The sequence below is a fragment of the Colletotrichum abscissum genome, assembly GCF_030869225.1.
Source record: "Colletotrichum abscissum strain IMI 504890 chromosome Unknown Scaffold_39.1, whole genome shotgun sequence".
Lineage (NCBI taxonomy): Eukaryota > Fungi > Ascomycota > Sordariomycetes > Glomerellales > Glomerellaceae > Colletotrichum > Colletotrichum abscissum.
In genome coordinates, this window is record NW_026850309.1 from 428,117 (window position 1) to 441,040 (window position 12,924).

Genomic DNA, 12,924 nt, shown 5'->3' on the forward strand with positions numbered 1-12,924 from the left:
CCTCACTTGTCACTTTCAATTCTGTCATCAACGTCTTGAGTTCAGCTTATTGACCCAGTTATCAACTCGCCGACCATGACTGACACCGACGTCAAGTCACACCCTGATTACAAGCACTTCGCGTCCATCCCATGGTGTGCCAGACTCCTCAGTCAATCCGACACTTCGTCCCACGTGGTGCAAGTCTCCCAAAACAGAACTGTCCTTCCTACAAGAGAGAACACGTACGTCGGCGGAACTCTCAACACACCAGACACCATCAAAGCCTGGTTGATCATACACCCCAAGCCGCAAGGTCCCGATTGGAAGGTCGATGAGTTGTGTTCTCTCATCACGTTTGACCATGGCATGATTGGGTTTCCTGAGACGGCTCACGGAGGCGTTGTTGCCTTGGTGATGGATGAAGTTACGGGCATTCACATTGTAGCCCAGAGGCCGGCGGGTACAGAGCCCAACAAAGATTTCAGAACGGGTTACTTGAACACGTCATTTCGAAAGCCTGTTCCTGCGCCGGGAACGGTGCTAGTGAGATCGAGGATAGCCAGAGTTGAGGGCCGCAAGTATTTTGTTGCGGCTCAATTAGAGGATGAGAACGGTGAAGTGCTTGCAACAGCGGAGGTCTTGTATATCTCAATCAAGAACAAATTATGAGTCGTAAGGACTTGTACAGTATACTTTGACAAACATGCGGTTTGAGAAGACAGAAGGAAGCCATAGGAATCAGATCATCATCTAAATAGCACAGAAGAGCCTCGAGATATCACTTGAGCTTGCATGGAACTATGCGCTGGCTAGACTCGGAAGTTACTTTTAGATAGTATGTTTATGTTTGATTAAAGTAGTCCTGCATTTGGTCAACGTGAAGATGAGAGTTGGTTTATTTTTACGTGAGTGAACCAGGGAGCACCGGGGTTGGCATTGACCAAGTTGACAGCCGGAAGTTGTCCCCACCAACTTGTGTACAAGAGTGCGGGCGTAGATTTGGCAAGGCGTTGCCAAATCTTTGAAATTTAGCAGTTTACTTGACAATTAGCACTTTGAAGACGTAAAAATATTCAAGTATGCTAGAGCCTGAAGAAGTCACGCATGGCATTGCTCAAGTTGGTCGTTAATGTAGCAGCATGCGAGGACTGAGGGTCTACAGCGAAGCCTGGATCAGTAGGTCGGACCTAGACTCGAACAGCATAGGGAGATACACATGTCTAAGTCAACTAGAAGTGCACCATGGAATGCCTTGCTACATTCGTTATTGTAGGGGAAAGAAGAACGAGATGACGTATTACTTTGGTCGTAGTGAGACCGGTGGTTGCTGGCTCACTACTCAAATTTATAGCGTGGTGTGGGGGTAATCCGAGCTGAATCGGCGTAGCCCCCCCATTGGCCGACATGTCGGACCAGGAGGCGAACCGGAGCAGTCCGTACCACGACAAGCGGACCGATCCATCCCCACGATCAGCCCAGAATCTTCTAAGCTAGGGTTTAGTCGAGTCTTCAGATTCTGTACAGATTTTACGCTGATAAATCCTGTACAGGCTTACAAATGTCGTGGGTTCACTAGAAATTCCTGGCTGCTAGCCAACACTAGCCAATTCGGATGTATGAATACGAATATAAAGCACGATTGTTTTGAGATTCCAAGCCAAATCTGAGCAATACTAAACATCTACGTTAGCTATCGCTTTCTTCTGTTACATCGCATCTCACATATCCAATTGGTCTTAGCCACTCCATCTGCAGTTATCATGTCTCTGCCTTACCAGAAAGTCCTATTAGTCGGAGCGACCTCGGGAATCGGTGCAGCTCTAGCGGACAAACTTGTCGAGAATGGCACTTTCGTCATCGCTGCCGGTAGAAGAAAGGAGAACCTCGACAAGTTCGTTGCGAAGCACGGCGCGAACAAGGCTGCGGCAGCTGTCGTGGATATCCTCAAATTGGAGTCGGTATGTTGAGGCTCTTCCCCTTCATGAAGGTATGGTAAAGGATAAGACTAACGAAATGTTTAAAGATTCCGGAGTTTGCTTCGTCCATAATCAATGAGCACCCTGATCTTGATTGTGTATTTCTGAACGCCGGAGTTCAGCGAGGTATCGATTTCACCAAGCCTGAAAACGTCAGTTTGGACATCATTTATGATGAGCTTCTCGCAAATTACCTCTCCCATGTCCACTTGACCAAGGCCTTCCTCCCCCATCTTTCAAAGCAAGACAAGCAGACCGCCTTACTTTACACCACATCTCAGCTCGGCCTCATTCCGATGAAGCGGTGCCCCAACTACAGTGGCTCCAAGGCTGCTATGCACGGCTTTATTCTCGCACTCAGATCCCAGCTCAAGGATGCGTCTTCAAGGGTCAAGATTGTTGAAGTTTACCCGCCTGCAGTACAGACGGAACTGCACGATGCCAAGAATCAGCCGGACTTGAAGAACGGCCATGCTATTGGCATGCCGGTAGACGAATTCGCCGATGAAGTCTACCAGAGATGGGTCAACGGAGAGGAACAGATCCCAGTGGGAACCGCGAAACCCATGTTTGACGCGTTTGAGAATAAGAGACAGGATTATTATGAGAGCTTTAACGCCGAGATGGACAAGGTGTTGGTAGATTTTACCGTTTGAGTATTGGGTCACCAGATCTTTGGAAATAAAGAGGTATGGAGGATTGCGATGGGAAATAAGTCAACTGAGCATTTATCGATTCTTCTCGGGCAATGGATGAAACTATTTCACTCTGGGTCTGTGTGTTTGTGATATAATGTGTGGCTTAGGGACTGTTATGGTGCGCATCAATTCCATCAAGTCTTGCTTTAGGGTCTTGGGTGACATGCTGTTCTAGCAAGCGCAGAATACAATAGATTGCCGGTCAACTTACGAGTGTAGGACAAGTCATAATGATAACAGCAGTGTCACCGGAAGTAGCGGCAAGACTGTTCATTTATCAGCAAATTGTTTGTGCACCCAATTTTCAAGGCAAGGTAGTTACAAACAATTGGATGCCGGTAAGGCGAGGAGGCATTCGATCGCCGAGATACGCCGGCTTTGGCAGCACCGTCTTACCGAACAAAATATGGGTCTATCCCGATCGCGCTCCGTGAAAAGGTGGACCCCATCGGCTGGTTAACCGCTGGCCCGTGCTTAACTCCGTCAATCGCCACTTTCTTCCTTTCGTTGACATCACGAAAGCAAGGCTAATTCTTAACAAACCCGCGGCCATAGCTCGACCCTCTCAACCATGTTCTGTCCCCCGACGTCCACCGAGGACTGGGATCTTGAGTATGGCGACTAGGCTTTCACGAACACCGCTGCCCTGGGGACGCCGTCTATCCTTACGTTGGCGCACCGAACCACTCGCTGCGAGATGTCGATCTTACACATCCGACCGATCCCCCGAAGCTTCCGCAGCTCCAACACCCAATCGCAGTGATAATGGCCCAGAGAAAGAAAAGGGAGCCATGTCGCGAAAGCTCGAGGAAGCTACAGAAGAAGCTCTTTTGACTGGTGGCCGGCGCGGGCGTCAAGCTATCGAGGATGCTGGGTTTTCCGAAGAGCTGAAGCAGCGGCTTCTCGACAAGGTCGAGACCGCCAAATTCCGATCCCAATACGCACCCGCTTTCGCAGAGGCTCAAATGCCCACTTCAGCAGGCGAGGGGACACGTTCAATAGCTGCAGCGCAGGCTTGGACGGGAGACGAGGCGCAGTCTGATACGGTTCTGCGAATGCTCAACGATGCGAAGAAGCCCCTCAAGCCCGAGCTAAGGGGACAATTCCAGATTCCGCCCGTTGACATGCGGATGCGAACAAAGTCAAAGACGAATCCTAGCCAGCGGGCTGCGAATGCTCGCGAGAAGGCCTCGACATATACTGCACTGGGATTTAAAGAGGAGCGCGGGCAAAGCGCCAAGGAACGCGAAGAGTTTAGAAAAGAGCTCCGCGACCGATTTGGAGCAGCAGCTCGAGCTGTGCCGAACACTATATCAGGCCTCGAGTCACTGGCCAACGAAAGAATAGAGGACGCCATTGCTCGTGGGCAGTTCAAGAACATCCCTCGCGGCAAGGGGGTAGAAAGAGACGCAAGAGCCGATAACCCTTTCATCGATACCACCGAGTACATAATGAACAAGATGATCAAGAGGCAGGAGATTGTCCCGCCATGGATAGAGAAGCAGCAAGAGTTGGCCAAAACCGCTGGCATCTTCAGGGCAAGATTACGCAACGACTGGAGGAGGCACGTCGCCAGGATGATTTCGTCAAAAGGTGGGAGCTTGGAGGAGAAGATGCAACTGGCCGAGGACTATGCTCGTGCAGAGGAACGCCATAATCCGCGCAAGAGAAACAGCGACAGTATTTCGGTTCCCACCAATGTGACCGATGATCCTGTCATGGCGAAGGTGCGTCAACAGGCGGTCGAGGGCAACAGCACTAGCGAAGCCGGACCAGAGGCAGCGCCGACGAAGCCTGCTCGGCCACTGGTACAACCCTTCCGCGACTCTGATTGGCTTGCAACTGAGAGCTCGTATATGAACCTCGCCGTCAACAACCTCAATGCGATCACGCGTTCCTACAACCTTATGGCGCCAGAACTGGCGAAGAAGCCGTACTTCTCGCTTGAGCGAGAGCTCAAGGCTTGTTACGCCGATGTCGCGCCCCTTGTGGCAGAAACTATCCGCGAGAGAGCCACCAGGCCGACAAAGACATTATTCGATGCAGCAGGGGGCGGTCAAGTCACGGTTTTTGACCGCTTTAGTAAGGAGGGAACATCGGCCAAGATATACGATTCCAGGGCTCCTCACTATGGCTTCAAGGAAATGTGGAGGGATCTCTTCAACTGAAAGTAGATGTGTTTTTCCGTCCGGCTCATTTCATTGAGCTCTGAGTCTCTTAATTTAGCAGCAACCGATGTCGGGGTTGATGAGTACGATCTTCATCGTTGATGCCTTCTTCTAAACGCAGCGGGAATATCTTCCATGAATATCTTCCCTGCTGGAAATCAGCGTGCTTCCTGAAGCCTCTTTTGACCCAGATCGGGTTACATTTGAGAATCAATCCCCAATGCTGTACAGCCAGCTCAACCGGGCATGTGCATGTCACACTCACTTTTTATCGGAACCTGGATGGATCACTTAAACATCTACGGCGGGCATGATGGCCCGCGATCACCTGGCACCCACTCCTGTCTCACACTTTATCCCAGCCGTGTTCCATCCGGGTTGCCCTCTCTCATGGCTCACCAACAGCCAAAGCCTATACAATCAACTCAACCTTCCCAGTCACACAAGTAGAAGGCGCCTGCTTGGGCGCCTTGGCCCAGCGGAACACTCAGCTGGTGTCGTGGGATTTCCACATGTCTCTGTTGAGACGGACCTCGACCCCTTGAGTTCGACTCCTTGCTGGGCCCTTTTTTGCCCTTTTTTGCCCTTTTTGCACCTTTTTCTCTCCTTTTGTGACCTGGAATCACGTCAACCTGACTTCTTTGTAATAACGCTACTGGCTCTTAGCTTGAGACGCTGTATGCAATCAAAACAGGCGGACATTTCTTGAAGAGTAAGATTGGGAAGGACAAGATGAAATTGTTGATGCCGGGCAAAAGTGTTTGCGGAGTACACCGACAAATTCGCTTGAAGATGGCTAGAGTTCCTCTATTGGTTTGGAACCGTCTCTTACGTGCTTAGATGAACTTTAGACAAAGTATGGGCAAGTAAGCCAAGATCTGTAGTGACCGTAGATAATTGTAATCTGAAACGATGAAATTAGACTTCCTGACGGCATTTGATTTTGAGTCGATCATTTAGTCGTGACGTAACTTTCCTGAGCATGGTTCATTCATCCCACCGGCAGATGGAGATGAATCCCAAGAGTATTGAGTAAGCAGAGAGATTGATTGGCGCCAGGCTTCACGTTCGGTACGAGCCGCGCCTTGGCTGGCAGTTGAGACTGGAGACAAACTGACTTGCGACATCGAGACCGGTGGGATGAGCACCGTCCTCCGATCGATATTTGTCCGAACGCCCGTCAATGAGCCTTTTGATTGGCTTCATCTGAGAGGATGCCGTTCGGATTCTGTTCAGTCGGTGCGGACACGGGCCGGCTTGAACATGTATTCGTCCGAAAACTACGGATCGCGGACTCACGGAGGTTCAACGTCCGGATGACTGGTGCGTCCCACCGAATTGTCGTCAGTCCGATAGTCCGCTATGATGATGGGTATATGTCGTGCGGCCACATTGGGATTGAAGCTCACAGATTTATCTGAACAACATTGCACCAATCAAGCGCCAGACAATAAATCAATTCTTACACGACCATTATGGAGACTACTACCTTTTCCAACGAATCGCTCATCAACGCGTCTACGGACCGCCAAGAAGTCGGCCAAACCCCTTGGTACTATGTGCTCGGGACATGCGTACCACTTGCCATTCTCGTGCTGTTCTGGATGAGAGACCATGGCACCAAGCTCCCGTATCTCAATCCCAAAGGACGGTTCGAGTGGTCCTCGGACAGGGTTGTTCGGGAGTTCGTATTCAATTCCTACCGAATGCTGTATTCATCTGCAAAGGACTTCCTCGGCAAGCCTTTCCGTGTGCTGTGTGATGTTGGAGATGTCATTATCCTGCCACCTGATGTTGGCCAGGAGATTCGGAATGACAAGCGCTTTAGCTTCGTTCAAGGCCTATTTGAGGTGCGTCTTCCAAGGGGGGATAACAGGGGATTCGATTGCTCGACGAGGAAACGTCTACTAATATGCAGGACAAAGGACTTCCAAGGACAATATGCGGGCTTCGAGGCTTACAAGGAAGCCTGCCATCCTTCCGAACGTATTCAAAATGTGGTCAAGCTAAGGCTAACCAAGACCCTTGGTACGTCTAGCGGTGATCTTGTAGCCACCTATTCGCCTTGATTAATGCTAACCTTGAACGATCCTTTTCAGGCAGGATTTCGGGCATTCTTTCGCAGGAAGTTGAAGAAAGCCTACAGGACACGCTAGGTGATTCGACTGGTACACTTGATCCCACAACATCAACATCTCGGATTTTGACTCAGTGCTGATGAATGGCGCAGAATGGCATGACGCGGTGGCCAAACATGAAATCCTCAAGATTGTGTCCCGGATGTCATCCCGGATCTTTGTCGGGAAACGGCTAGGACGCAACGAGAAATGGCTGAGCACCATCGTAGGCTATGTCGAGCTCAGCGTCCACGCGATGCAGAACCTCCGCTTCTGGCCTAAGTTCCTTCGAGGCATCGTGGTGTACTTCCTCTCCGGACCCACAAAGCTGCGCGCGTACATCAGAGACGCCGAGACTCAAGTCTTTGCGGAGATCAAGCACCGTCAACAGGAAGGGGACTCTGTCGAGGAGTACAACGATGCCATCGAGTGGTTCAAGGAGATGGCCAAGGGGCAGAAGTTCAACCCAGCTGTCGCACAGTTGATTCTGGCTGGCGTGGCGATCCACACCACGGCGGACCTAGTTACCCAGACTCTCTACGACATTCTTCAGCACCCTGAGCTTATTCAACCTCTTCGAGAAGAAGCTATTCAAGTCATTGGCGAAGGAGGATGGAAGAAGACGTCGCTGTACAACATGAAGCTCATGGACAGTGTTCTCAAGGAGAGTCAGCGACTGAAGCCGAATCAGATTGGTAAGTTCTTTCAATGCTCTCCTTGCATGACTTGCAGACCCAAGAAAACTTTGCTCACAGACTTATCAAGTGGGAATGGCCCGTCGCGCCACAGCAGACGTCCAGCTCTCCGATGGAACGGTTATCAGCCGCGGCAGCGCGACTGTTGTCTCAGCCGAACGCATGTGGGATGACAAAATCTACGAGAACCCGCACGTCTTCGACGGCTATCGATTCTACCGTGAGCGCGGCGGCCCCAACGACGCAGTCAGCCAGTTTGTCAGCACCAGCGTGAACCACATGGGTTTCGGTCACGGCATGCACTCCTGCCCGGGCCGCTTCTTCGCGGGAAATGAGGCCAAGGTTCTGCTTGCTCATATGCTTCTGAAATACGACATCAAATTCGTCGAGGGCCAGAAGCCGAAGTTTGCAGAGTTTGGGTTCACGCGCGAATCGGACTCGGATGTCAAGATCTCGGTTCGTCGACGCAAGGAGGAAATTGATCTCTCCGTTCGGGTTGAGGAGGAATAGATTCCTAAGGAGGCTTATTCATCCAGGCTCTGGCTTTAATTTGATCATCGGCAAAGGTCTTTTCAATACTTTGAGGAACAGAATGGGGCAGGGCACTTATATCGAGAACATTGGTAGTTTGTTTAGCAAGGATTAGAATAGACGGATTGAAATCAACGGCATTTGCACCTTATCCCCATCCAAAGTGAAGCGCGCTTTACATTTCCTTTCCTGTCTCAAAAGTTTTGTTTAATGCTATCATACAAAGGCCAAAGCCGACCTAAGTTTTCCACCCATAATCTACGGTGATGAGTAGACGTAACCGTAAGCCTTCTTCGCCTCATCAACTTGCTTCTTGACCTCGGCTTCACTCTCGACAAGGTCCTTTTCCTCCTTCAGTCTCTGCTCCATGCTGGCAACCGACATGTACGGAGAGCTGGGAATTTGGATGCCTCGCTGAACAGCAGGTCTCTCATAGCATCTGTCCAACCATGCCTTGACGTTCGGGAACTGGTAGATATCCACGCCTGCCATGGGAGCGCCTTGCACCCACCCAATCATTGAGATATCAGCGATGCTGTAGCGCCCGCGATCCGGACCGACAGCAAAGTCCCGCTTATCGAGATGGGTGTTCAGAACGCCAAACAGTCTCTCCGTCTCACCGACGTAGCGCTGGGTGGGGTAGGGGATTCTCTCCTTGGAAAACCTGACAAAGTGGTTCGCTTGACCTTGCCTGATGAAAGCATTAGTCTCCCCCCTCAACATCATGAGACGGCTACACTCACATGGGCCCCAGTCCACCGTGTTGCCAGCCAATCCAAGACTCGGCCCGGGTGTAGTCATTGTCCGAGAGGGCGAATGAGAACTTGTGCTCAGTGTCGTACTTGCGCGTAAGATAGCTGAGAATGGCGCTGCCCTCAAAGACAGCAAGCTGCTCGTTGTCATGGTCTACGATGACAGGGATGCGGCCGTTGGGGTTGAGTGATGTGAACCATGGCTCCTTCTGGATGTTTTGCATGATGTTGATGCTTTGGACTACGAAAGGGAGCCCGTAAGCCTCTTTCAGTTCCTCCAAGATGATGCTAGCCTTATAGCCATTCGGAGTGCCTGAGTACAGTCGTTTAGCAAGAGTTCATAGCTCAGAGTGTATTGTCTAAATAGTTTACCGAATGTTAAGAGCTCGATGCCCTTCTTGGCGATGAGACCAGTGGGACGTGCAGCAGCCATTGTGATGGGATGTGACGAGATGAGGATAGGGTGAACAATGAATTCAGATGGGAACTATTTGGACTATGATGTCGAGTATATATGATCAAAGCTGAGCTACCGTAGGATGTTGCAATTGTACATATATATGTTGCAAGATGCTGTAGATATTGGCGTAGCTGGAATGTGAAGCGGATTGCTAATACAGTTCAAGCTGACAAATGCTTCTCCACTGTGTCCATGACGACAAGGACGACTCTCTGGAGTTTAGCGCTTTTTCGGTTCCGGAAAAGTCGCGACTCAGGCCGCTTACCACGCGACGAGAACCTAGTCCCGCGCGCCAGCTTACAACAAGCAGCTTGTCCGACATGGAGGAGTTGAGAGCTTTCTTATGTATTGTGACCATTGATAAAGCTTGAATTTGAGGCTTGCGCAACGCACTTATCCCAAAGAAATTCGTGCGACCGTTTGAGAACCTCATACCACTCAAAGCTAGATGCTTTGAAATGTGATGCTTGGATTACTGGACTCGAAGGTCATTGGGCATTTGATAGGCAGACTCAGTGATGCACGCATACAGGTCAGCGAAGATGTCTTAACAAGACACCTCAGCGTAAAGCTTGTAACGCTCAGTCTTGTCGAGTCTCACCGAGTCTCACCGAGACAAATCGATTTGTTCGGATGCTTTGTGTGATTGTGCAGCTATTTGTAAGTCCTTGATCTTCTGACATCCGTACGGAGGAATCTTCTCAAAGCTCGCGCGTTGACCTTGAGTTCAAAGTTGAGGGCATGGCGGTACGGTCGCCGTTGTGACCTGAGCAGCATTGCTACCCCACAATCCAGATGAGTGTATTCATGGCAGGTTGCCCGTGCTGTCACGCAGAGCCTCAGTCAAGCTTCGAATGATTACCCTACTCAAAACTACGATACCTTCCTGAAAGACGACCTCTGACTGCCCCCACGTGCCCCTTGATCCTGGACTTGAGATGTTGGGGATATAACCCGGAGCTCAGGAGTATCTGTGGATTGTTGGGGGTCACCTTAGTCATTCCCCAGAACTTTCAGCTCCAGGTTCTCAGAGAGGCAAAAAATCCCGGCCAGAGCCTTGACCCCACAAGCAGCTAATGCTCTAGCAGGGAAAGCTCCATGTCAGGCAAGGGTTAATTCGCCAATGCTTTGGAAGTATGACGTTAAATAAAGCTCCAACACGAACGCTGAAGCAACGAAGCTTCCTTCTGTTTGGGACCGATCCAGTCTGACGGGTCACGATTTGACGGTAGTTCACCCACCCTCGAGTGAATTGGGTAACTTGCAGCGGTTGACGAGACCGCCGGGCGGATACCGAGCATGCACCGAGTGACGCGATCCATCGTGGGCCCGAGATCGGACCGTCACTCGGTCGAGTAAATAAAGCTCCGAGTCCCATCCTCTCGCGCTGATAAGGTTGCCAATTGCTTGATCTTTGACGACAATAGCCTCTCGCTTGAACCTAGGCCTCCACTACCAAGCAACACCACGCAGACGTAGCATTCGAGGCAAGATGACGCTCATCAAAGAGCCAATCATGGAGCCGGTGAACATCGCGGACGTTCACAAGATCGCGCAACAGAAGCTCGCCAAGCCAGTATGGGATTATTACGTGACCGGCGCTGATGACGAGTATACACTTGCGCGCAATCATGAAGCCTACAATGAGTGAGTCGCATCCCCCGCAATCTTCACGGCTGATTAGTATTCTAACCATTGATTACCGTGCAGCATCCTCCTACGGCCTCAAATGCTTCGCAACGTGAGCGACATTGATACCTCAACCACCATCTTCGGCAAACGTTACGATATCCCGATCGCGATCGCACCGAGTGCCTATCAGAAACTGGTCGGCGGGGAGGGCGAGCTCGACGTTGCTCGCGCCGCATTCAACCTCGGAACAAACCTCACGCTATCAAGCAACGCCACGACTTCTCTCGAGGATGTCTCAGCAGCAATTCCCCAGCGCGGCCCAGATTACCCCCGTCCTTGGTTCCAGCTCTACTTCCTCGGCAGCCGAGATCTCACGGCGAAGCTCATCAAGAGAGCCGAGAACGCGGGCTACGAGGCCTTGGTCCTGACTGTCGACACTGTCATCTTGGGCAACCGCCTGCAAGAACGGAGAACCCCTCTGGAGCTCCCTCCAGGAATTGCTATGGCCAATGTTGAGTCGCGCAAGTCCGGCGCCATTTCCACAGCCGGGCTACTCTTGCGCGCTAAGACGATGGCGGAGCATAAGAAGATCCAAGAAGAGAACCACGACCATCTCGTCGACGCCAGCTTGGAGTGGAACGAGGTCATTCCTTGGTTGAGGTCGCAAACCAAGATGAAGATCGTTTTGAAGGGAATTTTGACTGCGGAAGATGCGCAGAGATCAGTAGAGGCTGGTGTGGATGCCATCGTTGTGTCAAATCACGGTGGGCGCCAACTTGACGGTGTGCCGTCGACAATTGAGGCGTTACCTGAGATCACGGATGTTGTCAGAGGCAGAATCCCAGTCATCGTCGACGGCGGTATCACAAGGGGAACCGATGTTTTCAAGGCCCTCGCCCTCGGCGCCGACCTGGTTCTCATTGGCAGAACTGCACTGTGGGGATTGGCTTGGGATGGTCAGAAGGGAGTCGAGGGAGTTCTCAACATCCTCGAGAGAGAGTTGACAAGAGCTATGGCACTGATGGGAACCGCAAAGCTCAAGGACATCTCAAGAGGTCTGCTTGGACGGGCCAGGCAGAACGGGTTCGGTGTTGCGAAGCTATAGATATGGGCGTTTCATCCTATCATGGAGTAGTCATGACCCAGGCAAGATAATCTTAGATTGTATTTTGTTTGCTTTCCAGCCAAGCCCCAACGTATTAGACGATAGATCAATGCCGATTTCATTCATTCTGACCGAACGCCCTTCGAGAATGATTGATTAATCATCGTTCTGTGTCACCAGTATCGACTTCGCCTCAATAGATACTTTCAAACTTACTGCACATTAATACCACAAGGAGCTGAGTATGCGTGGTAAAGAGCAAATTTTCATATGAGCCTCTCACTGATAAAAAAATGGCTAAAGCACGAGCTCTATCGTCTTTGGAGGCGGCCTGACCGTAAACTTAGGGATCGTAATCCTCCGAAAGGCAAGGGCAAGGTTCAGTACTCTTAAAATAGCCTCCCATTGATGAATAGAGGAGCTGTTACTCATGAGTCTGATCCAGGCCCCGAAGCGGAGGCCAAATCCAGCCGAATCAAGTAAATTAATTCTTTAACTGTAGTGGACAAAGGCAACAAGCAGTGTCAGAAGTTGCAAATGCGTAGAAATTTCGTGACACTGAATACAAAAGTGGTTGGACAGGCTGTTCGCCCTAGAAAGCTTCATCGCAAGTGGGATCTTTCCGAATTCCCTTTTTTCACCCGTAGAGTGGATTTATAGAAGTTACTTGAGTAATATTTAACTCTATAGCTCAAATCTTTGCTCGTCTACAAGAGCATTCCTAGGGTATCTCTATTGAGAGCACTCGCGATGTGCGAGTTCGTATTTTCGAATTCCAAATCAAGCCGCTGTAATCTCTCCACACCCT

The 12,924-nt window shown here is 50.6% G+C and overlaps 6 protein-coding genes across 6 annotated transcripts; 5 read left to right on the forward strand and 1 right to left on the reverse strand.

Moving 5' to 3' along the window:
* Window positions 1-75: 75 nt before the first annotated feature.
* On the forward strand, window positions 76-651 carry CABS01_12739 (thioesterase superfamily protein; the record flags this gene model as incomplete). Its single annotated transcript, XM_060546091.1, has 1 exon — window positions 76-651. The coding sequence occupies one exon, from the start codon at window positions 76-78 to the stop codon at window positions 649-651; it is 576 nt and encodes a 191-aa protein (XP_060396322.1).
* Window positions 652-1,742: 1,091 nt separating this feature from the next.
* On the forward strand, window positions 1,743-2,614 carry CABS01_12740 (uncharacterized protein; the record flags this gene model as incomplete). The annotated part of the gene is made up of 2 exons (XM_060546092.1): window positions 1,743-1,940; window positions 2,006-2,614. 2 exons carry the CDS (start codon window positions 1,743-1,745, stop codon window positions 2,612-2,614), a joined length of 807 nt encoding a protein of 268 aa, XP_060396323.1.
* An 833-nt stretch (window positions 2,615-3,447) lies between these two features.
* CABS01_12741 (uncharacterized protein) lies at window positions 3,448-4,824 on the forward strand (the record flags this gene model as incomplete). Its single annotated transcript, XM_060546093.1, has 1 exon — window positions 3,448-4,824. One exon carries the CDS (start codon window positions 3,448-3,450, stop codon window positions 4,822-4,824), a length of 1,377 nt encoding a protein of 458 aa, XP_060396324.1.
* Window positions 4,825-6,299: 1,475 nt separating this feature from the next.
* CABS01_12742 (p450 monooxygenase) lies at window positions 6,300-8,146 on the forward strand (the record flags this gene model as incomplete). The annotated part of the gene is made up of 5 exons (XM_060546094.1): window positions 6,300-6,674; window positions 6,750-6,852; window positions 6,924-6,992; window positions 7,055-7,636; window positions 7,707-8,146. The coding sequence occupies 5 exons, from the start codon at window positions 6,300-6,302 to the stop codon at window positions 8,144-8,146; spliced, it is 1,569 nt and encodes a 522-aa protein (XP_060396325.1).
* Window positions 8,147-8,425: 279 nt separating this feature from the next.
* Window positions 8,426-9,352, reverse strand: CABS01_12743 (uncharacterized protein; the record flags this gene model as incomplete). Its single annotated transcript, XM_060546095.1, has 3 exons — window positions 8,426-8,858; window positions 8,911-9,232; window positions 9,292-9,352. 3 exons carry the CDS (start codon window positions 9,350-9,352, stop codon window positions 8,426-8,428), a joined length of 816 nt encoding a protein of 271 aa, XP_060396326.1.
* A 1,519-nt stretch (window positions 9,353-10,871) lies between these two features.
* CABS01_12744 (FMN-dependent dehydrogenase) lies at window positions 10,872-12,116 on the forward strand (the record flags this gene model as incomplete). The annotated part of the gene is made up of 2 exons (XM_060546096.1): window positions 10,872-11,026; window positions 11,090-12,116. The coding sequence occupies 2 exons, from the start codon at window positions 10,872-10,874 to the stop codon at window positions 12,114-12,116; spliced, it is 1,182 nt and encodes a 393-aa protein (XP_060396327.1).
* Window positions 12,117-12,924: the final 808 nt, after the last annotated feature.